Source organism: Balaenoptera musculus, chromosome 3 (assembly GCF_009873245.2).
Source record: "Balaenoptera musculus isolate JJ_BM4_2016_0621 chromosome 3, mBalMus1.pri.v3, whole genome shotgun sequence".
NCBI classification, from domain to species: Eukaryota; Metazoa; Chordata; class Mammalia; order Artiodactyla; family Balaenopteridae; genus Balaenoptera; species Balaenoptera musculus.
Genome location: NC_045787.1, coordinates 157,771,964 through 157,798,077, shown reverse-complemented (window position 1 = coordinate 157,798,077; position 26,114 = coordinate 157,771,964). Strand labels below are relative to the sequence as shown.

The 26,114-nt window shown below is 49.8% G+C and overlaps 2 protein-coding genes across 11 annotated transcripts in view; one reads left to right on the top strand and one right to left on the bottom strand.

The window, feature by feature from the left end:
- The window catches only part of SUGP2 (SURP and G-patch domain containing 2), a 30,502-nt gene extending 18,543 nt beyond the window's left edge, over positions 1-11,959 (bottom strand). For 4 of the 7 annotated variants that reach the window (XR_005019271.1, XR_005019270.1, XM_036846674.1 and 1 more), the window contains exons 1-4: positions 11,848-11,959; positions 10,261-10,392; positions 4,865-6,472; positions 1,966-2,086 (exon numbers count right to left, since the gene is read on the bottom strand). Coding sequence is in view for 4 of the 7 variants with exons in the window: in XM_036846674.1 (XP_036702569.1) it covers positions 1,966-2,086; positions 4,865-6,472; positions 10,261-10,392; positions 11,848-11,878 (1,892 nt within the window). In the remaining 3 variants the exon portion in view is untranslated. Of the gene's footprint in view, positions 1-1,965; positions 2,087-4,864; positions 6,473-10,260; positions 10,393-11,386; positions 11,566-11,795 lie in introns of those variants that run through there. The other 3 variants (XR_005019272.1, XM_036846676.1, XM_036846677.1) reach the window with 3 other exon arrangements.
- Positions 11,937-26,114, top strand: ARMC6 (armadillo repeat containing 6). Of its 4 annotated transcripts, none has more exons than XM_036846680.1 (8): positions 11,937-12,293; positions 16,160-16,329; positions 17,505-17,587; positions 20,420-20,993; positions 22,735-22,880; positions 23,550-23,681; positions 24,056-24,193; positions 25,343-26,114. In XM_036846680.1, the coding sequence occupies exons 2-8, from the start codon at positions 16,203-16,205 to the stop codon at positions 25,553-25,555; spliced, it is 1,413 nt and encodes a 470-aa protein (XP_036702575.1). In that variant the 5' UTR covers positions 11,937-12,293; positions 16,160-16,202; the 3' UTR covers positions 25,556-26,114. The 4 variants fall into 4 exon arrangements, with proteins under 4 accessions (XP_036702575.1, XP_036702576.1, XP_036702573.1 ...); XM_036846681.1 differs by having other exon boundaries at positions 11,993-12,397; XM_036846678.1 differs by lacking the exon at positions 11,937-12,293 and adding an exon at positions 12,357-12,492 and having other exon boundaries at positions 25,343-26,107.

Genomic DNA, 26,114 nt, shown 5'->3' with positions numbered 1-26,114 from the left:
CCGCACACCACAACAAAGAGTAGCCCCGCTCGCCACAACTAGAGAAAGACCGAGTGCAGCAACACAGACCCAGTGCAGCCAAAAAAAAAAAAAACGAATTCTGTAAAAATAAAACCATAACAAGTTCCAACTCTTCTCCTGAAAAATCATGCTGGTTAGGACCAAAGCCCTGGTGCCATTACACAGAAATTTACACCTTTCAAGCATCTTTAGCAATTACAACAGCAAGAATACAGAGTTTGGTATGAATACAACATTGACTATACCAGACCTAAACAGACCACTCAAAAAAGAGGAACTACAACTAGAAGTCCTATGAGTAAACACATTATCTCTTTAATTAACAAAGGAATATAAGGTAAAACATCACACTATGAAATTATCTTAAGTCAAAACACTCATGTGAGGGCATGGCACATGTACGGAGTGGCAATGAGGGTGTCAATCACGGAAAATAACCTGATGATAAAGATCAGTGGTCTCCACCAGGGACAACTCTGTCCCCCAGGGGACACTGAGCAATGTCTGAAGGTATTTTTGGCTGGGATGGAGGTTTCTACTGGCATCTAGTGAGTGGAGGCCAAGGATGCCCAGGACAGTCCCCCCGCAGAGAATTATCCAGCCTCAAACATCAATAATGCTGCAGTTGACATGTATACACTGATGTGTATGAAACTGATGCCTAATAAGAACCTGCAGTATAAAAAAACAAACAAAACAACTAATAAAAAAAAAATAATAATAATAATGCTGCAGTTGAGAAACACTGACACAGATCAAAAGCCTCTAAAATGAGCTTTCCTTTTAAACTAGCAATTTCACTCCCAGGTATTACCGTAATAAACTGCCAGAGATGTAGACATAAATAAAAGCAAAACAACATTCATCATAACTTTATTAGAATCTAAGAATCCACCAATGGGCAATAGTTGAGTGTAGTATACTGTGTACGAAGGAATAGTATGCGTTCATTGATAATAAGGACAATTATGTTAAGTTTAAAACACAGGACACAACTACAGAGCACACACTGTGGGGGAAAAGTGGGAGAGCTCTGAGTAACACCATCTTTGCCTTTTTACTTTTCTCTATTTTTACAAAGGGCGTATGCCACTGTGATCATTTTTTAAAAAGTTAACGAAGTATAAAACCTTTCCTCTTCCAGCAATCTAATCTAGAGATAATCCTAAACACACACAAAAATGTGACGCATTAAGCTATTCACAGAAAAAATTAAAAATAGTGTACAATCAAAAACATTCTAAAAATCCAACAAGAGAGGAATGGCTAGACAAACTGATCACCTACTCTGCGGACCGGTAAACACAGCCATCTGAAATGTTTACAAAAAGTAGGGAATACAAGCATTTTCCTGTGTTATCTAAAAGGAGTAGGGTATATCACAGCATAATCACAACTGTGTTAAAAACCAAACAGCTCACAATGAGCAGAAAGACCGGAAGCAAATACCCAAAAATGCCAGTGAATGCCAGTAAGCACACAGGTGGCTTTGCCCAATTTTCTGTTCTTCTTTACCTTCTCTAATAAGCAAATACTGTATTTATGGTGAAAACCTTAATTTTAAAAAGTTCTATTCAAGTGAAGAGGCAATAAGGCAAAAGGAAAAGACAGTTTAACAAACAGTAGCAATAAATCACAAACAACTGCTGTGATATATTCCTTACCTTACACTCACTCTTTGCATACACCTCTCACCTCATCCTCAAACCAGCACAGCAGGGACAAAGTGCTCCATGTCCAGATGAGAGAAGGCCACATGGCAGGTAAGTAGCAGGCTGGAGCTTGAACCCACATGAACCTGACCCACCCTCATGCTCTTCCCACTGACTACACCACAGCGCAAAATAAGCATCTCACCCTCTTCTCTGGACATCATCAGAGCAACAAAAACATTGCCATGTACTTTACGGGAGAAATTCTGAAGAGCAACATCTAAAGACCTACCAGTAAGCAGGGTCCTCCTTGAGAAGAGCTCTTTCTTTGGGAGACAGGCTGCCTCCAACAACACGTGTGACCAGCTGGTCAATGGTGTCCACCACCTTGTGGTCTGCTCGCTGGGGGACCTCTGGAACACAGAGAAGGGCTTTTCTGAGAAACACACTGGACTACATGGGGCCTGGGAAGACCAGGACAGAATTGAAGGCTTAGGATGGAGCCTAAGCAGGCACCTGGAACTGAAATCCTCGTTCACGACAGACCAGCATTGAAAAGAGGAAAGGGGCCTGTTATTCTCGAAACCAATATGCAAAATATCCTCTCAAAAGCTATAACAGCATAATCGCTAGGAGAGAAATAGTCACAAACTTACGATGACTGTACAGAGCAATATATATACATATTCTATAGGAGAAAATGGTGTGTAGCAACTCCATATCACTTTTTGCATACATCTTAACTTGAATGTTCACAATATTAAGGGGAGAACAAAAGACATAAAATGTATCTAGGTATAAAATATGTAAAAAGTATATCTAAACTGTGAGTTGCAATACGAAAAATAGGAAAAGAGATACATAAATACAGACACACAGAAAAAAATTAGAAGGAAATATACCAGAAAGTTAACAGAGGTTATCTATGGGTGGTAGATTTATCAGGGATTTCACTTTTTGTGTTTGCTTTATCTATAAAAGTTAAACACACATGTGTTTTGTAATCATAAAACATATACATAAATTTACAAAGAAAAATTTCCCAATTAAAAAAGTCAGTAGTTCCAAGGTAGGTGTTCACAGAAAATATCTGCTGAATGTACGAAAAGAAAACATTTCTTAAAGTGTGAATTTCCTCCAAGAACTTGTAATTTACAATGCCACCAGCAACACAGAAGAGCATTATGTCCTTAAACACTAAGATTGTTTAGTTTTCTGATATTTGCTAGTTTTAATAGCACAGATGGTCTATTTGTTCATTCATTCAATAAAAATCACCCCTGAACTGGAGAGGTTTTCCAGTTTGTTCTGTGGAATGGTATTTTAAACATCAATGTGAGTTCTTAACACAGGATGAGTCAATCCTTCAATTGTAATGTCATTTCCCCTCTGAAATTACTTTCCCTTTTTTTGTTGTTGGCTCTTACTTTATAGAACTGCTAGTTTTATATGATTTTACCAAAGAATAAGAGATTCAAAGTCAGAAGCTTTCAAAGACAATGAAATTTGTGCATCACTGCAACCATCTCTAGAGAAGATGACCCATAGTAAGGGCCAGAAAGTGGGTCCTACTTTTGGCCCAGCAATCATTCTGTGAATATCTCCTTTAAGGGAGGATTCAAAAACATTTTTAACGAAAATAATAGCAATAATAAATGCAACCAAAGATGTCATCCCAGCATTTCTAACAGTACTGAAGTAATGGCAGGGCAGCGCCCCATAAGGCGTGGGCGCTGGTGCTGTCTACCTGCTGACCGGAAAAGGAGCCAATGCTTTGCAGATGCCAATCTCATGGGAACCGAGCTCTGCTCAGCCTCAGAAGCCTCTAGTAAAAGGCACTATGAGTCCAACATCAAGGGAGAGGTGAGGTAAATTTACATTTAGTCATGATGTTGCAAATGCTGCAGAAACACAGAAAAGAGCCTTTGATAATCCTGTGAAAGAGCAGATTGTAGTGTTTTCAGTACAGCAAGACTGCAGCTACAGGCATGCCTGCATAGCAGCACAACCAGGGGACGGTGGCAGGCAACTTTAGGTTATGGGGGACTTTTTTGTCCTTCTTACGGTTCTTCAGTATTGTTGTTATACTGACTTTCCACCCCACTACTTTGGGGGATGTGGGGAGGAGAGGTCCTGCTTCAGCCCTGAGCCCACTACTGGAAGGCTCTCTCTCTGGGAGTAGGTGTGCCCGCCCATCCATGGAGCAACCTACCCAGTGCCTGTTGCAGTCAGGGCTCCACGAGGGTGGAGAGGATTGAAGAGACTCAGGGACAAATGAGACTTCCCAACTTGGCTGGGGCAATGGAAGCTGAAAACTGTATCAGAGGGAAAGGGGACTTCCTAAATAGCCACATGGCCACTATGTGTGCTCATGACCTCTGGGATGTCTGGGTTGTGAGAACGTCCATCCTGAGAGCAAAGGGGGAGGGACAAGGGACCCCAAACAGCCAGTCATTTCTATTTCTATTACCTTCTTCTAGGTCTTTCCCCTCCCCAGTAAGCCAACTCGTTAACTGCAGGTTACCAGGTATACCTAAGTGATCTCTCAACATTTAGCCAGTCTAGAAAAGCGAGCAGGTGAAAAGGTGCCTCCACCACGCATCCCTCAAAACAGCTCAAACATGGCCTTCCCGACTCCCCAGGCTGAGCTGAGCTGGGGCCTCTCCTATAGCCCCCTTAATCCCAGCAAAGGAGGGGCTGGGTTTTGTGATTTCTTTCCCTTAGAAGCCTGGGGAATTCTTAAGAGACTGTGCCCAGCATTTACTCTCCCTTCTAGTAATAAGTTGGCGGGAGCGGGGGTAGAGAAGGGGTGCTGTTGGAACAAGGCTTCTTAAAACTTGGCTGCAAGATGACACAAACACCCCAGAAAGTGCAACATTGTGTACAAACATATATGCATTTTCCCTGGCAAGGACCACAGCTTTTCATCAGATTCCCAAAGGAGTCCGTGACCCAGAAAGTCTAAGGACTTCTGTAACAGACAGAAGATTCCTAACGCATGCTTACATGCTTACAGAATGAATGGTAGGCATGTACACTGGTCATTGTGAGTTTACTACTAAAATTCTGATTTGTTTCCAACTGGCTAAAGGAGTTTTATGTACAAATACCAAAGAGAATGAGAGACATTACAAGAAAACATGAAAAGCAAGCAAATCGCAACAAATAGAAACTTTTGCTGCTTTCCTTACCATCACTCAGACCACTCAGAGCCTTAGCCTGAATTTCAGGTTTGGTAGGAGGAACCGTTTTCTCCTGATCTCGGGTTGGCTCAGGTTCGGCTTTCTTGACCTGGAGTGGACACCCACTGCTGACCAGCCAGGCCTTCAGGTGATCGATGTACTCTCTCCCAAACAGAGTAGAGTCCTCGAAGTTTGGAAATGCGGCAGGAGAGGGAGCTATATCTTGGAGGCCGACGGCTTCTAAGATTTTCTCTTGCCGGAAAGAAGAGGCCAAGGAGAACGTCTGTCCCAAAAGAGCTAGAGACTTCCGGCAGAGAGAATTGGTGGTCTCCAGGGCAATAGCCAAGTCCAGGGGGTTACTGAGGGTCTTCATCTTGACACTCAGCTCGTAGGCATTGCAGGCCATGAGCAGGGGTGTGACACTCTTCAGCAGCCGGTCTTGTAGCCTCATTATGTATTTATCAAAGGGCTTTATGATTTCAAAAAAGCAATTTTTGGTCTTCACAGCACCTTTGTCTAAAAGCATGTTTAAAAACTCGTTATCAACTCTGGGTGTTTTCAAAGCAGAGTGCTTTAAAAATTTGATAGTAAAAAAGCAAAAATCTCTGTGCTCTGGTTTTAAGGAGCATTTGAATGAGGCGAGCATTTTAGCACAGGTTTCGGTTTCAAGTTCAAAGAGAGTCTGGAAAAGCTGGGAAAATTTAACATCATCTTTTATGGTGTGGAATCCTGCCCATTTGATTATTTCTATCCCAAACCTTGAAAAAACATCAGACTTATCTATCAGGTCGAAGCTCATCTTTCTTCTGGGGAGCCGAATATCCTTCAGGTTAAGCCCCAAAGGGATTTTCTGAGTGGGGAATTGGACATCTTCCGTCCCTGGGTTTGTCCCCAGGGTCAGATCAGGACTTGGGGTGGTTTTCTGAATTTGGTTAGTGCCCTGAGTTTTGGGAGTGATACAACTTATAGTGGGTACCTTTTTTGTGCTCACATTTCTCAGCATGACAAGTTTCCCGACCCCCCCTTTAGGCGTGAGCAGGCCTTGAGTCTCCCCCTTTCCTAGGAGGGCACCCTCCTGGTCAACGATGTTTAGACCTCGGCCTCTGCCCTGGACTTGGCTGCTGCCCCGGAGCACAGTGTCTGCCTCTCCTGGACGGTCCACGTCGTAATCCCGACTCTCTTTCTCCAAACACTCTTTCTCAATCAGCCTGGAGGAGCCAAAGTCCCCCAGTAATGCAGAAGGACCAAAACTATACTCCTGTGACCAGGAGGATTCTTGAGAAACTGAATGGCCAAAGTCTTGTTCCCAAGAGCCACGGAGTGCAAATTTCCAGTCCTGAGAACGGAAATGTCCCAATTTCCGGTGGCCGAAGACCTGGTCTCGGGAGTCAGGGTGGGAAATTTCCAGGTCCCGACCACATTCTTTGCGAAAGTAGTTGTCGTCACTTACAGAAGGGTTGCTTGATCTGAAGGAAGGTCCTGGAAATATATCACCTCTCAGGCCTTCTCTCCCAGTGTCTCGAGGATGAGCTACAGATCCGCCCAGAGTGTATCTGCTGTTGCTATGAATGTCATCATACATATCTGCTCTGGCTCTTGGGACTGTCCTTAGAAGATCTGAAATAAACAATCCAAAAAGAAACACAAAGGTACTTTAGACCACAGGTTGCAAACGGATAATCCACAGACCACCAGCCAGCAGGGGTGCTTTATCAGTCAGGGTGCATTTTAGAAGCTCATATTTGTTGCCAACATTGAAAACGTGTGTGGTTTCACTTAAAAATAGATTTACTACTTATAAAAACAGAAGACCTCCAAGTACTGGGCCTGCATTTGCCCTTACGACAGTCCATCGAGGCTGGGCAGCAGTGCCTCTCACTCATTCAGATCTCCTGCCCTGGCTCTGTTTTACAAGCCCTCTTTTAGATTCAGGGAAGGGTATTTGGTCCCCAAATAACCTGGGCTTCTTTACTGCGACCAGAACACCTGTGTATTTCTACTTCTATCACACAGCAGATGGGTTTTCTAGAGGATGCCTGCTTCCCCTGCTTCCTATGAGGAACTCTTGGCCCACAGTGCCACTGAGGCAGGAGCCATATCTGACACTGCACCCACCACAGCTGGCTGGGCCTTGGCTGAGCATCTGACCCAAAGTTGGCTGACAGGCTCCCTCAGAAAGGTCCGTTAGGCCAACCAATACCTGAAAAAACAGAGACTGAAGCAGATAGGAGGGAAGGCAGAAGCTAAACAAGCCACAACAACAGAGGCCACAATGGAAACTAAACACTGTGTACTTTTGTCCTCCTCTGTGAAGAAATGAGAAAAATAGGAAACTATGTTTGCATTTGCTCATTTGTGCATAAAGAAACTGTAAGGGAAATTCCCTGGAGGTGTAGTGGTTAGGACTCCACGCTTTCACTGCTGAGGACCTAGGTTTAAACCCTGGTGGGGAACTAATATCCCATAAGAAGTGTGGCGCGGCCAAAAAAAGAAAAAAAAGATGAAACTGTAAGAAGCAAGCAACAGAAGTGAACTATGGGCATATGGGAACAGTGGGCCTCAGGGAGACTGCACAGAGTGCCTTTCTTTCTTTCTAGCTTTTGAATCAGAATCTATTACCTAGTCAAAAAGTCAAATGTAAGAAAAGGGAGAGAGAGATGCCAGGAAGTAGTGATGGGCCAAGAGGGCACAGGAAGCCAGGGCTTTGTATAAATCCAAGTTTATTTGTCCAACCAGTACTTTCTAAGCACCTACTGCATGTTGGCACTGTTATAGGCCCTGAAGTTACAACAGGGAAAGGAGATAGCAAAGACCCCACTTTCCTGGACCTGTCAGTTGAGGGAGCCAAACATAAAAAGTCCTTGAGGTGTAAGGAAGTGCTAATAAGAAATAAACAGGCAGGAAGGTGAGGAGGGAAGGACATTTTTAGACAGGCTGGTCAAGGTGGGCAGCTCTGAAACAATGTGTCTGAGTAGCAGAGACCTGTTGTGGGGGTCAGAACGGGCAGTTATGGGGAAAGCCTACCAGGCAGAGGGAGTGTGAGGACAAAGCCCTGAGGTAAGACGAGGAGGGGACAAATGTGGCCAGAATGGAACAGAGGGAAGGAGGGGCAAAGTGGTAAGAAGGCAGAACCTAAACTCTGCTGCACACTGAAGTCCCTGGGGCATCCTGACTTAATTAACTAGAATGAGGCGTGACCTGGGCATTAGGGTTTTTAAAAAGCCCCCAAGGGCTTCCCTGGTGGCGCAGTGGTTGAGAATCTGCCTGCCAATGCAGGGCACACGGGTTCGAGCCCTGGTCTGGGAAGATCCCACATGCCATGGAGCAACTGGGCCCGTGAGCCACAATTACTGAGCCTGCGCGTCTGGAGCCTGTGCTCCACAACAAGAGAGGCCGCGATGGTGAGAGGCCCGCGCACCGCAATGAAGAGTGGTCCCCACTTGCCGCAACTAGAGAAAGCCCTCGCACAGAAACGAAGACTCAACACAGTCATAAATAAATAAATAAATAAATAAAAGAACATGAATTTCTAAAAAAAAAGCCCCCAAATGATTCTAATGTGCAGCAAAATTAGGGAACTATTATGACAGGAGATGCAAACAGAACGGGGTGGGTACCAGATCAAGCCAGGCCCTTGACGGGACTCTGGGGTTTACTATGAATGAGACAGAAAGCCATGGGGGTGGAGGGTGAGGGAGGGTTGGAGCAGAGGGACGACCTCACTGGCTGCTGTGTGGGGAATAGACCACAAGGGACAAGAGTGGATGTGGATGTTCCAGCAAGGAGTCCATCAAGAGAATCCAGACAGTGATGGTTACTGATGGCCTGGTGAGGGTGGCAGCACTAGAGGTAGAGCAGTGGCTGGATTCTACACAACAGGATCTTCCAATGACTTGGTTTACAAGGCATTGGAAAAGTGCAGAGTAGAGCACACGCACAGAGAAAGGCTGACCGATGGACCATGCAGCTCTGTGACAAAGAGATGGTTCCAGAATCATCTAGCACCCTACTGGGTTCACAGTCTCCCCTGCCCCCAACCTTTCCTGAGGGAACTTAAGATATGTAATAGTGTTTGAATCTCTAGATAAAGATAAACCAAGATTCAAATACCCATACATATACACACACGTTTATATATATACACATGTATATGCACGTACATATACACACATATATGTATATACATATAAAAACACATTAAGTATTCAGGATCCACATATGGCTAAAAGAATTAAAGGATGCACAAAACACCACAGATATGGTTACTGCTGAGGGGTAAGGAAACAGCAAAGAGGCTTTTTACATCCTATTCTTAACTACTTAATTCTTCCAATCTTTTGTAACAGGAATGGTTTTGTCTGCTACTCATTTTTGAAAACTCAGAATCTGGAGACAGCCTCTAAGCCTCAGTTTCTCCAGGTCCAAAGCACATAATAACAGTTATCCCTACCCCAAGCACTTAGGCTCATCCAGCCAACACTGAGGAAGCCTCCTCTACACCTCGGCTGGCTCAAGGGCTGGTGCAGCAGCAAACAGCACAGGCCCAAAGGAGGCCTGGAGGAGGCCAGCGCATGGCAGAGGAGCAAGTTCACCGTGCAAAATCAATCTCCAGGCCTACTAGAGCCTCCTGGGGGAAGGCACCTGTGAGCTGGGTCTTAGTGCCTGAGGGAATTAACCATGCAGAGCTGGGATGAGGGAGTCAAAACACAGAGAGGCAAACAGTATAACTGAAACAACAGGCCCAAAGCAGGGGATGAGGGCTAGGAGCCTCGTGTGCTGTGAAGGACCTCCAAGTTGTCCTGCAATCTGTGTGGGCACCATTTTTAATTCTGCTGGCATGATGTTTCAAAACTTTGCAAAAGGAATGTTTTCAGGCAGGGCCTACGTTCAGCAGCTCCACAGGACCCCCAGGCCCTCCTGTCTCGCACATACCAGTTACCTGTCTGCTCCTGCACTTGTCTGAGGATGTAAACCCAAAATGGGGAGCCCCAAGAGTCCAAGCAGGGCCTTGGCCCAGCAAGGTTGGCATTAAGAGATCTGTGGGGAAAGCAGATTTGAGGAAATGAAGCCAGAAGCTGAAAGACCTTTCAGGAGGAGATTATTGCAATAATCCAGGTAAGAAATGATAAGAGCTCAAACCTGGGTAGCGATGGTGGGGATGGAGCCAGGAGGTTTATTTAAGAACCTTTCTTTAGGTGGGGGAAGGTGCCCAGGGAGAAGAACCTCGACATAATGACAATACCTCCTTCTACATAATGATGTGACATGACAGGTGGACCAAGAGAAAATTTTCTCTCCCCCTAACAAATAAGAAGGTAGGATCTGAAGAGTTGCAGGTCGGGGTCTTGTCCCAACCCTAAACACACGCTCCATCCCCCCCCAAAAAAACAGGCACTTTAATTTACCTTGAGCTTTAAACTGAAGAGCTTCGCCTACAGCCTCACCACTGGGGTCCATATGATATCGGTTAGCCTTTTCCTGCAATACAGCATCAAAAGTCTCCTGCGCAATTCTCCTTGCTGCCATGTTTCTCTGACCTGTAGTGAGAAGGGAGAAACGAAAGACACTAAGAATGACAACTAATGCTCACAGAGCCTGATCTGTTTCACCTAATCCTCAAAGTAAGGAGGCAGTAATCCATAATCTGGCATGGTACTTCAGAGGGAGGCTGGATTATTTTAAGGGGAGCTCTGCCCTCATGAATCTCACAGGTGTGTACTGGCTGAGAAGGAGTTAAGACAAGCATGTTGATCTTGGACAGTTTATTTTGCGTCTCTGAGCCCATTTTCCTGGAGTCCCTTAAAAGAAGCTCTATAAAAGCAGTCCTACCTCCGGGGTTGCTGAAGGACTACATGAAGCAACACACATAACTGAACACAACAATGTAGGGCAATAGGAGCATAACCGTTGCAAATGGTGGTTAGGAACGATGTGATCTTTCCCATTTCTATTTTCCTATTTTCACAGACATGGCGAAGAGGCTCTGAGAGCTAACTTCCCCTCTGAGAGAGGTGTCTCAACGAGTGAGTGGAGAAATCCCTAACCAGTGAGGATGACCTACTGACAGAGCTTATTCTGTGCCAGGTCCTGTTGCAGGGGAGGGACTCCCACAATCCCGTTTACTTCTTGCAAGAACCCAATAAAAAAGTGGGTCCTATTATGAATGAAATTACACAAAAATGCAAAAGGGAGATTCAGGCTAATTGACCCACCCAAGGTCAGCCAGCCCAGACTGAAACCTGGCAAACAGGGCACTGGAAGTGGGGACAAAGCCCTGAAGACTTAGTAGAAAAAGACTGAGAAGCAACACTGAGCAATCCAGTGGCAGTGTCCTTACCCACCAAGGTATCCCTTCCATCTTGAAACCTCCAGCCTCAAAACCCAAGTCTGCCCCTGCCTTATAGTCATTTCTTATAACCATCACCCCCTTTTCCTATCCTTCAGCCCTTTTCCCGGGGCCCCCTTGTTCTCTACTACCGAAGGGCAGGGTCTCCTGGCCAAGTGGCCCGGGATCAATTCAAGTGACCTAACCTTTCCGTGCCTCCGCTTCCCCATCTATGAAATGGGCAGCTCACGATGGGGGTTGCTGTGGGCATGGAACCAGTTAAAAAATGGCAAAGAGCCGGATTCAGCGCCCCGCCGCCGTTATCGCCCCACCAGAGGGGTCGCTCCCGGCTCAGGTTGAATGAATGAACGACCGAACGAATGAACCCCTTCGGGCGCGGCCTGCCTCCTACCGGCCTCCGAGGACGAAGAAAAGGGGGCGTCAGGCCCGGCAGGCCGCAGACAGCCCCCCAGGCCGACCCGGCCGCAACGCGGCCGCCGCGCAGCCAAGGGCCGAGCCCGCTGCGCCATCGTGGAGACCCGGGATTCCCGGGGTGCAGCCCAAAGCCCCCACCCCGGGGCCCATACGTCCACGACGCCCTGGCCCGAGCCTCACCCCGAGCCCACCGCGCGCAGAGCCGCCCCCGCCGCCGCCTCAGGTTCCTCACCCGCCGCCGCCACCGCGCGAGGCGGGGACATGCAAATGAGCCAACGGTCTCCGCAGCGCCGCGCCGCGCAGGCGCAGGCCGCCGCCGAGCCTTGATGCACAGGCGCAGACAGCCGCCGCCAAACTCTCTTGCGCAGGCGCACTGCCCCGTCTTCAGGGCGGACACTCCTGAGGCAAAAAAATTTCTCTGCCTGGAGCGGCGGCAACGGGAACCGCCCGAAAAAGGAGACAAAGACGCCGCCGTCGCACACCTGTTGGCTCCCTCGGCTTTACCTGCACTCACGGTCACCCTTGGTCACCCCGGGAGCGGTTCACAGGGCTGAGGGAGGCCGAGGCGAGGCGGCGCCAAAGCGCCTGCGCACGTACGGCGGCCGAAAGGGACCAGAGGCGGCGCAGCCGGTGACAGCCGCGAACCTCACCGTTTCCCCACGTGGCCGCGAAGACCGGGTGAGGAGCGGTGGCCGCCGAGCCCCCTCGCGCGCGAGGCAGAAAGTGGACGCCGCGGGGTCGGACTAGTGATTGTGGCGCGCCCGTCTGGGACTTGGTTTTGGGTAATGAAAGACTGTTACGAATGCCGCCCAGGGACAAAATCGCCCACTTCCGTGCCCTTCGCTTTTTTTCATTTATTCATTCTTTCACCTCCTATGTATGTACTGATTGCCTGCTGCATGTCCGGCCCCATCCTAGGCATTGGGGGGGGGGGGAAGGTGTTTAACAAAACGGGCCCCAGCTCTCATTCAGGTTAAATATCGTTGGGGAGGAGACTAGACAGTAAAAGCAAATAAATAGATGAATCATTTTGCTCCATGTTGAGACAGTATTAAAATACTAAAAGAGAGCGATGCGGTAGGAGAGCGGGGCTGCTTTAAACAAAGTGGTTATGAAGGATGTCCCTTGGGTAGCTGGGAAGAATGAGAAAGAAGCGGGGAAGCACAGGTGAGAAGGTGTAGGTAGGGAAAGTGCTGGTAAGGGAACTGGGTTTTGTTCTGAGAGGGTTGGGAAGCCACTGCGGGATTTTGAATAGGTGAGTAAGGTGGTCTCTGTGCTTTCAAGTCTCCCTCTGGCTGCCCTGTAGAGCACAGAGGCACGGGGTATGGCAGGAAGGAAGCAGGTGAGGCCACCTGAACCAGGGTGGGTGTGGCAGGTGGAGGAAGATGAATCATTCAGGGTCCCCGGTTTGTCAAGGCACCATTTTCTTGAGAAGCAGAACCATGGCTTAGAGAGGGAAGCAGGCTGTCAGTTGAGAGCCTTGGTAACTCCCTTCGCCTCAGCATGCCTTGGACGCAGCATGGGGGTTGGTAATGCTGTTTCCTCTCCTGGCCTGGGCTGTTCCCCAGGTGGCTCCCAGATGACCATTCTCAGGCACCATCTTTCTCATGAGCTGTACTTTCATCCCTGTCCCTGCCCCCCACAGGCCTGTGCTGGACCCAGGGGACCCTGAAGGACTGTCCTAAGTGGTGGTTCCAGAGCCAGACACTGACTTCTCCAGCTCAGGGATCTCAGGGCTGAGCAGAGGGAGATTCTTGGGGCGGGGACGGTGGGGGGTACCGAGAGTACACAGTCTCTGTCTGAGTATCTAAGGAAGGCTCCCATGAGGAGGCGGCCTGGAAGGGCTGGTGGAAGCTCCGCAGAGGACCTAGGTGGAGGGAAAGTGTTAATGAGACAGGATAGGATCATGGCCAGGCCTCTTGCTGCCTCTCTGAGCTTCAGATTCCTCATCCTTAAAGTAGGCACAATGGCATTCCCCTTTAGGACTGTGCTTCTATGACCAAGTGGCCACTCATCAATGGCTCACTTGGGTCTGAAGCATGGCCAGAGTAGCAGAAGCAACATCTGGTGGCAGAGCCAGAAGCAGAGTCCCTCCAGCAGCATCCAGCCCCTCAGAGCTGGCCAGGAGCACCCCACCACCACCAGCCTGGGCTCCCCAGTGAGAAATTCTTTATCTTGAAACAGAAAATCCTTATTCTTTTCCTCCACCTTTGATTTGGAAATCCTTAGCAATCCCTAAACAGGCTCCCTGTTCTTCTGGAGAATAAAGAGGGGGATATCTGCAAGGGAGTGAGGTGAGGTGTTTGATGCCCTTATGTCTGCCACCCCCCAGTAAACTGGCTGAATTACCTCTTAAGCAACAAAGGAAAAGAACAACTAGGTGATGTTTATTGAGCTCTGTGCCAAATCCTGTTCTAAGTGCTTTGTAGAAATTGATGGGTTGAATTTTCACTGCAGCCCTCTAGGTAGATTCTGTGGTTGTCCCAGTGTCACACATGAGAATTGACCAACAGTGAGGTTAAGTGGAGGGCTGGGGATTTGAGCCCCCCTGGCTGGCCCTGGAGCCTGTCCTCCCCCCGACCCCCAGCCCAAGCGTCTGCACAAACACAGATGGAATAATCACATCCCGTGCTGCCTCCACAAAGAGCAGTGAGGGCATGAGTGGCTTGTTTCCCTCACAGCCCAAATTTGCACATTCCCATGCCACGGTCCTAGTGCCCCCATGTGCCTTTGTCCCCCTAACGCACTTTCTGTGCTTTCTATGATGCATGATTCTGGAATGGACTCGGGACCAGAAGAAAACAAAACTGTTTTAAAAGACGATATTACAACAATCAAGAAAGTCCGTCGTGTACTATATGGTAGAAAATAGCATTGTATCAGTGTTAAATTTCTTGTGTTAAATTTCAGTTTTGCGTGAATGTATAAGAGAGTGTCCTCTTCATGCTGACATCTGTAGCAGGAAGGGGTCCCATGACTAGAACACACTCTCAAATGATGTACGTGTCACACACTCGTAGGCACACACTCACTCACATAGAGAGGTTAACATGGCAAAATGTTAACAATTGGTGAAGCTAGGAGATCCTTCCGCTTATACAGTGCTCCTTGTACTATTCTTGCAACTTTACTATAAGTTTGAAAAGTGATGTATTTTTCATTTTTTAAATTCTTGGCCATACCGCGCGGCATGACCCCAGTGGTCTTCAGAAGCGTCTTTGCTTTCTGGTCTCACTGGATGCTCCTGGCTTCTCTGGCCCATTTCCTGCCCAGACCTGGAATCAACTCTTACTCCAAGAGCCCTGGCTTCTCTGGTGGGAAATGGTATTTAGAGACCACAGTTGGTGTTCAGGGTGCTGCTCATTGCTGCTGTGGTATCATTTCCTCCAGGCATTTTCGGTTCATATTAATAGAAAATTGGTTATTTGCTCAAGAGAAAATGCATCATGAGTTCATATCATATTTCCAGTTCAAATTTAGTTCTGAGTTTTTACTTCTTTGATTTTATGTTAGAATCTTTTTTCTTTTATGCTCATTCCTAATGATATAAACATTATTACTTATTTGCTACATCTATAATTGTTTCTGAATAATATTTCTAATGTGGTTTCCAATAATATGATTACTGAAAACTGTTGAAGATTTTCTTTTGCAGTTCTATCCTTAGGGTAGATCCCAGTAAGAATACACAGTCATATCACTGTGTTTTAAAGTTGCATGAAATGATCTGATCCACATAGAAATACTGTTAGGTTCATGGCTTTCATTTTGCTCTTGATTTTTAGGGATTGCATTTATTTTTATTTTGGTTATTTTGGCGTATTTCTTTTCCTAATCACATAAAGCATTTAGTTGAGTTCCAAATTCAAACCTGTAAAACAAGGTACGTTAAGAGAGAATAATGCAGCTTCTATTCCTGCTCTCACCATCCTTTTCTCTACCTCCTCTTACAGGTAACTATTTCTATTAGCTTTTGATTTACTTTTCTTTTTATTTATTATCATTTAGTAATAATAATAAATATTAATAGTAACAGTAATAAACATTACTTATTGTTATTATTTAATTAAATAAGTATTTAATATCATTTTATTTTATATTTTATTAGTGCAATGGTATGCTATCATAACATATTATTTCATTAGATAAGTACATTTGAAGTACATAACTATATAATAGAGTAATATGTGAATAATATTGTTTATATTGTAATATTATAGTATATTATAATCATACAACATACAACATAATATTATTAAGATATTATTTTATATTTATTTTACTGTTACTACTGTTTACTATAAGGACATACATTATATTAACATTCCCCATTTTTTAGATAAAATATACTGAACTACCTGCTCTTGTCTGTACTTTTAGATATTCTGTGGATGTTGGGAGATCACCCTTTCCTGTGACTCGGGTTGTAAGAATTTTTCCAGGGTGGTTATAGGCTCTGGCCCCTTGGTAGATGCTCCCTAAATGGTAGCCAGGTTCTCATTTGCCCTCTGACCCTTGATGATGCTTACTTCTCACCTTCTCAGCTTGGGAGCAGCTACTGGGTGCCCTTGACCCCGCACAGAGGAGATGAAGATGGCCTCCAAGCGCATCACCCAGGAGACCTTTGATGCAGCCGTTCGGGAGAACATCGAGGAGTTTGAGATGGGGCCAGAGGAGGCAGTGAAAGAGGCCGTGGAGCAGTTTGAATCACAAGGTAGGGTGGTGTGGCTCGGTCTCAGCGCTGGTCTGGCTCTTTGCCCAAGAGTCGCCTCCAGTCCACGGCTCTTAATGTGAAAGGAGTGGTATCCTGCCATGACCACATCCCTCCTGGCATGACAGCCCTGGGCACTATCTTCTGTCTACACTCTGCCCCAGGCACGCTGGCCACCCACTCCCACCTTGCTGAAGCCCACCCTCTGCTTGCCTGGACCTTACCCTGACATCTGCAGGGCTGGGTCCTTCAAGGTGGGTCCCATTTTAACTGTCGCTTCCTTGAAGAGACTTTTCTTGACCACCTCTCGAGAAACAGGGCCACCTGTCTCCCTGCCCCACCTGCACCCCAGCTTGAGTTCATGGAGGCAGAAGGGGTGTTGGTCACCAGCCTCTGGAAACAGGTGGCATGCTCCAGCCAGGCCTTGGAAGAGAGTGGTTAAGAGGGAGCTCTTTGCAATAATGTGGGCAGGGTTAGACCCTGCTAGCCACAGCAGGGACCTCCCCCTTCCCATGACAGGCCAAGGCAAGGGATGAGGGTCATCTGATAGAGGCAGAGGCAGGAAGCTGGGGATGAACACCCTACTCTCCCACTCCTCCTGCCCCTGATCTTGAGTCCGGCTTCCCATTGGCCAAACCCAGTCAGACGCCAGAGGGCGAGGGAGACTGGGGATCCAGTGTTCGAGGTCAGAAGCTGGTGTCCCGGGCACAGAGTAGTGTATAGACACTGGACAGGGGCTGGTGGGTCCCCTAGACAAGTTCTGCACAGTGGGGGCTTCCTTCGGGGGTGCAGACGAGGCTGGGGATGCAGCCAGGGTGAAGAACAATGGGAGCCCCAAGGGAGAAGGCCATGGGTTCCCCTCCCTTCTCAGCCCACCAGGCAGAGTGTGTCCCTCACTGTGGCGCTGGTGTGTAGCCTCACTACTCCTCTGCTCCCATTGGCTGGACAGGGCAAAGACAGGGCAAAGGTGCAAAGACCCCCCCCCAACCCCACACCCCCGTGTGGGCGTGGCTGCTGGGCCCTGCCCAGGCAGGGAGGGAGTGGGGTGGGGAGCTGGGCAGATCCCTGAAGGCCTCCAGAGTAGGGTGGTCCCAGCTGAAGGGATGTGAGGTGTGACTCCAGCAGGCCCATGGGGATGATGGCTGTCACTTGTTTCCTGACTTCCCCATCCCCCGCAGGGGTTGATCTGAGCAACATTGTAAGGATGACGCCGAAAGTCTCTGCGGATGGACCCCAGGAGCCCACACATGACATCCTGCAGGTAGGAGAGGGCAGCCCACGTGGGCCTTACACACATGGTCCTGCATCACCTCATAACTCTGTCGGGGGCACCCTTTCCCTGGTTCCCAGATGGCAGACACAGGTTCAGAAGGTCAGAGCCTACTCAGCAAGCACAGGCAAGCCTGAATGTGCAACCAGGGCTCCTTGAGTCCATGTCAAAGGGCCTCTCAGAGGCCACTGTGATCTGCCCACCCACCCACATGCCACATTCTGGGATTGGAGCTGCCAGAGTGGACAGGGAGTGGATAGCACTCCAAACGTAAGGGGCGGACAGCATTCATGTTTGTCTTGGTGTTGGGAGCCTTGGGGTTCAGGGCCCCCTGGAGGAGCCTCTCTCTGGCCTCCCAACCACTGAATTTGCTCAGAAAATTGGACAGGAATCCCAGGAAAAGAAAATGCAATCACAGTAAGGCTGTCACTTACTGAGCACCGACTCTTTACTGGCACATTACAACCCATCCCCTTAGCACTCTAACTGGCCTGCAAGGTAGGTGGTGTCATCTCTGGCTTTCTGATGGGGAAACGGAGGCCCAGAACCTGCCCTTGCTCTCCAGTGACCCAAACAAGGAAAGTACAGCTCACAGAGGTTAAGTCCTTTATTTAAGGTCATCCATCAAACTGGATGGATGTAAACTGTTGGTAAAACAGCAGAAGGTTCTAGTTTTTATTGAGAACTGGCTGTGGACTCAGTTCTGTGCCAGGTGCTTTCCTTATGCCGTTTCAGTTATTCGCCCAAAGACACCTCTGAGGGTAGGGTTATCATCCCCATTTAAAGGATGGGAAAATTGAGATCCAAAGAGAAGAAATGATCCCACAAGCCACACAGCATGGACCCCCCCCCCCAAAAAAAAGGGAGGAGGAGGGGGAGACAGCCATGGATGTGAACCTAAGGGAAATCATACAGTATCTGTCCTTTTGGAACTGGCTTATTTCACTTAGCATGATGTCCTCAAGGTTCATCCATGTTGTAGTATTTGTGGCTGAATAATATTCCTTTGTATGGTTGAATAGTATTCCATTGTATGGCTGTACCACATTTTGTTTATCCATTTGTCCGTTGATGGACACTTGTGTTGTTTCTGCCTTTTGACTGCTATAAATAATGCTGCTGTGAATATGGGTGTACAGATATCTCTTTGAGACCCTGCTTTCAATTCTTTTAGGTATATACCCAGAAGTGGAATTGCTGGATCTCTTGGTTTAATTTTTTGAGGAACCACCATACTGCTTTCCACAGCAGCTGCACCATTTTGTATTCCCACCAATAGTGCACAGGGTTCCAGTTTCTCCACACCCTCACCAACACTTGTTATTTTCTGTTTGTTTTTCTTTTCATAGTAGCCACCTGAATGGGCGTGATGGCGTCTCATTGTGGTTTTGATTTGATGTTGAACATCTTTTCATGTGCTTAGTGGCCATTTGTGTATCTTCTCTGAAGAAATATCTATTCAAGTCACACACACAAATAGGTTTTAACCTATTTCTTTCACCTTTTAAAAAATTTTCTTTTTTATTGAAGTAGAGTTGATTTACAGTGTTGGGCCAATTAACCTATTTCTTAATATTCTGTTTCATCATAACATATGTTTAGTTAAGTCCACAAATGAGAGCTCAGCCAGGGTTGGCTGACAGGCATTCTTGACTTTCATGGCAGTCAAGGCCAAATCAAAGCACTTTGGGCTGATGGTATCTGTAGACCCACCCTCTCCAGGGCTGGATGCAAATGATGTCATAAGCTCCAGGGTCATGGGTTCATCTTGGGCTCAAGCTGAGACAGGTCCTCAGGTCAGGGCATTGAGTGGCCACTAGACTTGTGTGCCCTATTCAAATTGTCTTCTCTCATTATAAGCTTTTTCTCCAAGGGCTTAGAGTTGAACATGGGTAAACCAACCATGTGTACAGCATGGTTTCATTTGGCAGGTGCTCAGTAAATATTTGTGGAGTGAATGAGAGAGATGAACAGGTGGTATATGATATGGGCAGGACTGGTAAAGGTGGCTTTCACCTTCCTTAGAGAGCTAGCCATTGGTGGGTATGTCAGTTAGTTATGACTGCATAATGAACAACCCAAGGGGAATTCCCTGGCAGTCCAGTGGTTAGGACTCCGTGCTTTCACTTCTGTGGGCCCGGGTTCGATCCCTGGTCGGGGAACTAGGATTCTGCAAGCCACATGGCACGGCCAAAAAACAACAACAACAAACAACCCAAAACAATAGCCATTTTATTGTTTTTGATGATTTTGCTGGGTTGACTGATCTCAGCTGGATGGTTCTTCTTCTGGTCTCACTTGGGGGCCTCTCATGCAATGGCAGCTAGAGCTAGAATGTTTAATGTCTGTACTCGTGTGTGTGGCTCCTTGTCAGGGACACTGAGATGGCAGGGCCTCTCTCTTCCTCTCTCCCTCTCCCTCTCTCCCTCCCTCCATGGCCTCTCAAGCTCAGTGGGGACTTCCCTGGTGGTCCAGGGGCTAAGACTCCATGCTCCCAATGCGGGGGGGCCCAGGTTCAAACCCTGGTCAGGGAACTAGATCTCACATGCCACAACTAAGAGTTCGCATGCTGCAACTAAAGATCCCACATGCTGCAACTGTAAGATCCTGCATGCCGCAACTAAGACCCAGCACAGCCAAATAAATATTAAAAAAATAAATAAATAAAAGCACAGGTGTGGAAGCTGCCACAGCTGGAACTAGCCCCACAGAACTTCCACCAAGGCCCAGATCCCACACGAGAGAATCCCACAGGGGTGCAGCACTGTCGCTGTGACCGTCTTTGGACTGAGCTGACACTGAGGTTTCTCCCATGTCTCTTAGGCCCTGGATGACCTGCAGGAGTCCATGGCCCGCTCTCACCCCCAGGAGGTGTCAGCACACCTCGCCCGCTTTTGCGAGCAGTGCAAGCAGCAAAAGGCCTGCCGCTTCTTGGCAGCCGAGAAGGGGGCCTACCCCATCCTCCTCGCCACCTGGAAGTTGGCCGCAGCAGGTGACCAGGGTCTCCTGCTCCAGGCCCTCAATGCCCTGTCAGCCCTGACTGATGGCCAGCCCGACCTCTTGGACACGCAGGGCCTGCAGCTCCTGGTGGCCACACTGGCCCAGAATGCTGACTCGGCCAACGTGACCTGCTCGGGGATCCGCTGTGTGCGCCACGCCTGCCTGAAGCACGAGCAGAACCGGCAGAGCCTGGTGAAGGCCGGCGTGCTACCCCTGCTGACCGGCGCCATTGCCCGGCACAGCTGCTGTGCCGACGTGGTCAGGGAGGCCTGCTGGGCCCTACGCATCATGACCTTTGACGATGACATTCGTGTGCCCTTCGGCCGTGCCCATGACCATGCCAAGATGATCGTGCAGGAGAATGGAGGCTTGAAGGTGCTCATTGAGGCCGCCAAAGGTAGGAGCAGGTGTGGTAAGAGTGAGAGTCAGGGTTTAGGACTGCTTCAGGTCTGGCTGGCTCTGGGCACCACTTGTATTTGTCAGCTTGGTCCCACCTGCATGGCAGCCCTAGCATAACAGTGTCTTTACTCCTAGTTGCTCCAGGAGAGTTCCAAGCCAGCGCTCATTGGCCCAGACCACATCCCATGCTCATCTCTAGAACCATTTGGGGAGGGGGCTTGGCTCTGTCCAGCAACACAGACTGAGAGTGGAAAAGAGGGCTCCTCAAAGGGAAAAATAAGGGTGCTGTTTCCCGAAGATGGGAGAGTGTTGCTGGCACTCACTGTGGCCGCTCCCAGGCAGCGGTTTACACTTTGGTTCATACTTGGCCACCCATTCTTGTGCATGTCCATGTGCCTGACTCGGGGGTGACCCTGATGAGGCAGCCAAGGGAGGTCACAACACTGACGTTTGGGCACCAAAGCCCCTGACCTCTGTCCACTGCACCCACTGGAAAAGGCCTGACTGGGGTCTGGTGCACAGAAGGTGCTAGAAGAATGAGTTCCCCTTTCCAGCCTGCCCTGTGGCTCTGGCTCTCTCGCCAGGCCTGTGTGTGCGACTCTGGCCCTGTCTGTGGGGGAGTAGGGCCTGCCTCAATCTCCCCTCCACATCTCCAGAGGGGGTGAAAACCAGCTGCAAAGTTGGGCTGCTTTTCCGAGGGGTGCTTTGCATCTTCCTTGTTTATTTACAGGAGCTCCTATCAGTGAGAGTGCTACCACAGAGACAGAACCAGTAGGGTGTGTGTGTGTGTGTATTTTTGTATATATATGTATACATATATACGTGTATATATATATATAGAGAGAGAGAGATTTATTGCAAGGTATTGGTTCATGTGGTCATGGGGCTTTTGAATCTGAAATCTGTGAAGCGGGCTGGAGGCTTGGGCAGGAACCAACACTGCACTCTGCCGGCAAGCTTCTTCCTCTTCAAGGAGACCTCAGTTTCCCTCTTAAGGTCTTTGGCTGATTAGATGAGGCCCACCCAGACCGTCGAGGGTCATTTCCTTTACTTGAAGTCAGCTGGTCGTGGATGTACCACATCTAGAGAATGCCTCCACGGCACACCCGGATTAGTATTCATGGAGTCACTGGGGACTGTGGCCTGGCCAGGGGGTCCTATAAACGACCATCACTGAGCTCTGTGTCATTATGGCTCTCCGTGCCCCCCTGCTAACTCCCTAACTCTCCTCCCGCCATCATTCTCAGTCATGCCTCTCCTCCCTGGTGCCTCTGAGCTTTGTCTTCAGCATCTGTGTTTAATTTTGCTCAGGTCAACTCTATCCATATGTCCCTCTGCAGCTTCTAGGTGTCCTGTTGCAGTTAGAAAGGTCGTTCCCTACCCAAGATCATAAAAATAGTCTCCGATGTCTTATTATAGCACTATTATGGTTTTCTTTTTTTAGCCGAGATCATCAGTTGGTCTGGAATTTATCTGGGGCACAGTGGAGGGGAAGGTACAGTCCTGTGTCTTTCCCCGAAGCCAGCAGGGGGCACTGCAGGCCCAGGCAGCACCCCGCCCCCACCCCCGCACCTTGTGGTCCCTGGGGCCCTCCTGGTACAGGCGGCCACCCGGCCAGGCAGAGGGGCCAGGCTTCGCTGGTGGAGCGGGATTCGGGATTCCTCCCAGGACTACTGGCTCGGAGCCTGGGCTGGTTTTCTCTCTCCTCACCCCAGCGGTTCCTCCTCCTCCGTCTGCAGCGTTCCCCGACAACCCCAGCATCCTGAGTGATCTCTGCAGCACCCTGTCCCGCCTGGCTGTCCGCAACGAGTTCTGCCAGGAGGTCGTCGACCTCGGGGGCCTCAGCGTCCTGGTGGCCCTGCTGGCCGACTGCAGTGACCACCAGGTGGGCGTCCAGAGCTGTCTTAGGGTGTGAAGTCCCCTCGCCTGAGTTTCACTCTGTCATTTCTCTCGACACCTGGGGAAGGCTCCGGGCCTCCCAGTGAACTTTGCCCCTCTAGGCCCCGATCAGCCAGCCAGGCTTGAGTCAGAACACACTGGCCGTGTCTGCTGAGCCCAGATCCAAAGATCAGTTTTCACTTCTCATGACCCATGAGAAGGACCTCAAATTTAGGGGGAAAACAAACCCACCCACTCTCTCTCACTGTCCTTTAGTGGTAGGGGTGCTGGTCCAGACCCCAGCTCAGGTGTGTGATGCTTCAGTGAGGCCACTCTGCTCTCTGGCCTGAGCCAGCCACATGCCTCTCTGTGTGTGTTTTGGCGGGGGGGGTGGAGGGGGGTTGAAGTCATCCAGACGCCTCGCCTGGATGCAGGTGGCCTGAACCACAGGATCCACTTCCCTGAGCCTCCCCTGCCTTCTCTATACAGCAAGTGATGAATAACCCTGCTCTTCCATGCCAGCTGCACGCCCCGGGGTGGCCCCACCTGTGTTCAGACAGCAGACATTGAAACAGCCCCAGACCCTCCCTCGAGACACTGCCAAGCAGTTAATGCCTGGGTGCCTCTCAGGAGAGGGGTGTGGCTGGGTGTGACCCGTGCATTGCCCTCTCTTCAGGACCTTGTGAAGCAAGTGCTGAGCGCCCTGAGGGCTATCGCAGGCAACGATGATGTGAAGGATGCCATTGTCCGTGCCGGCGGGACAGAGTCCATTGTGTTCGCCATGACCCGGCACCTGGCCAGTCCCCAGGTACCCACCCCAGGGCAGGGGGGACACACGAGGTGGGGCTGCATGGCTGGACTCCCAGATCAGTATCTGTATCTACATAACGGTCTTTCCCATCTCCCGAAGCAGGGCCAGGCCTAGGGTGAGGTCAGCGAGCAAGAGGCTGGGGGCAGCGTGAGTGAGGGCCGGGGTGGGGTGAGCAAGGGGCCTGGGGTGAGACCATCACCCCTAAGAGCTGGTTTGATGCACCTGGTGTCGTTTCTGTTAATTCTGGTCCAGTACACACGTGGACTGACAGCGGTCTGTCCAGGTGAGGTTGCAGGGCACTCACCTGGGGAGCTGGTGACAGTGGGGGTCTGTCTGCCTCCTCTCAGCCATCCCCGTGACCCACCCCGCAGGTGTGTGAGCAGAGCTGCGCGGCCCTGTGTGTCCTGGCACTGCGCAAGCCAGAGAACAGCCGGATCATCGTGGAGGGCGGCGGGGCCCTGGCTGCACTGCAGGCCATGAAGGCACACCCGCAGGAGGCTGGCGTGCAGGTAGGCGTGGGGGACAGGAGGAGGGGACGGGAGCCTGGCGTGCACGTTGCTGGGGGCGGGAGGGGGAGGGTGCAGGTCCTCTTTGTCCCTGTCCCATCCCCATCATGACCCAAGGCTCCAGGGTCTCCTTCCTTCTCAGCCCCTGATGTCCTGCATCTACTTCGCATCCTCCAGAAATGTGCTGAATTCTGCCCGCTGCTGTCTTCTTTGCTCTTCTTGCATTTGCTCTTTTCCTTTCCTAACAGTCTCTTTAGAGGGATCTGAGGAGGAGGAGGAGCTGTGGGGACCAGCAGCTGGGGATCTGCTGGGGTTTGGGAAAGGTTCTCTGCCCCACCTTAGGCTGCTGCTTTGTGTTTTGCATGTGGGGCCACTGTCCACGCCTTGCTGGGGAGTCAGCAGAGGTGAAGTGTAGACAGGGCGATGCGCAGCCCTGCCAGAAACCCACATTCCTCCCTGCAGCAGCCCCCAGGGCGCTCCCTGCCTCCCACCTTTCATACCCTCCCAGCACAGGGGCCTCCTTGTTGGTCCTGAGACACACCAGGCTTGGTCCCACTGGGGACCTTTGCTCCCTCCTCCAGGATGCTGTGCCCTTGGCTGGCCCATCACCTTGTCCACTCCTGACCACCCCGGCCGGGCGGGCCCTCACACCTCACCTGCTTCTCACCTGCTCTCCCACTGGTGGTGGATGCCATGTTGGGGTGCTTCTCAGCACCCACCCCCGGCAGAGACACGGAGCACAAATGCCGACTGAATGAATAACAGTATAATTGACAGATGGACCCTGTACACAACCCCACTTTTCCCACTGTTTCCCTGCCCTCCTCCCCTGCTGCCCGGCCAGCATCAGGGGATGTTGCTCTGAGACTTTGGGTCTCGCACCTGAGGGACCAGCCCCACCTGCCAAGCACTTGGCTACCCTGAGCTTTAGTCTCCTCACCTGGGAGCTGGGGTGATTAGCCCTGCCTCCAGGGCTGCCAAGAGGATGAAGTGGAGGCATGAGTCTAGCCTGATGAGTCATAGCGTAGGCACCTGCTGAATGTTGGCTGCAGCCATGTTGTCTTATGATGAGGACTCTGAGGTCAGAGTGGACCCCACCCCCGGCTCCCACCTGCTGGCTCACAGCCACTCGCCTTCTGCTCTCCCTTCTAGAAACAGGCCTGCATGCTGATCCGAAACCTGGTGGCCCGAAGCCAGACCTTCTCACAGCCCATCCTGGACCTGGGGGCTGAGGCACTCATCTCGCGGGCCCGTGCCACCCATCATGACTGTGAGGACGTGGCCAAGGCCGCCCTGAGGGATCTGGGCTGCCACGTCGAGCTCCAAGAGCTGTGGACTGGCCAGAAGGGTAACCTGGCACCGTGAGCCCAGGCTCAGTGTGAGCTGTGACTGGGTGAGTCATGTGACTCAGGAACAGCTGGGGAGAGGGTGGGGGCAGGAATCATGTCCTGCTATTCTGCCTCCAGATTCCTCCCCCATTAACAGGAAGTGTTTTCTGATGGGTACCAAGCATTGGCCAGGGGGTGGGAAGGGAGCATTAGTGAGGTACCTACACAGCAGAAAGCAGCCCCTGGGTCCCGGCCTCCCCGCATGCTGTTCCGCTCACCGGCTGACAGCCTCGGCTTCATCCGTCCTGTGCCACACAACCCCACTGCCCTTTCCTAGTAGAAGCGCCCCCTCAGCATTGCTTAGGGCCAAAGGTCTGTCTGAAACCTGGAAACCATACTGGCCAACCTCAAAGCAGGGCAGGGATCCCACTTCTGTTCCTACAAGTCCGTTCTCATCCCTGCTACTGCTTCTCTCACCTGTAAAATGGATCACAGATGCCTTGCTGTGCTGAACAGAGGGCAGGGACCAAGGCTCGTTTGTCTCCAGGTGTCCCAGGCTAGCCAGTGATGCCTGGTAATAAAGGACTGTTGGTTGA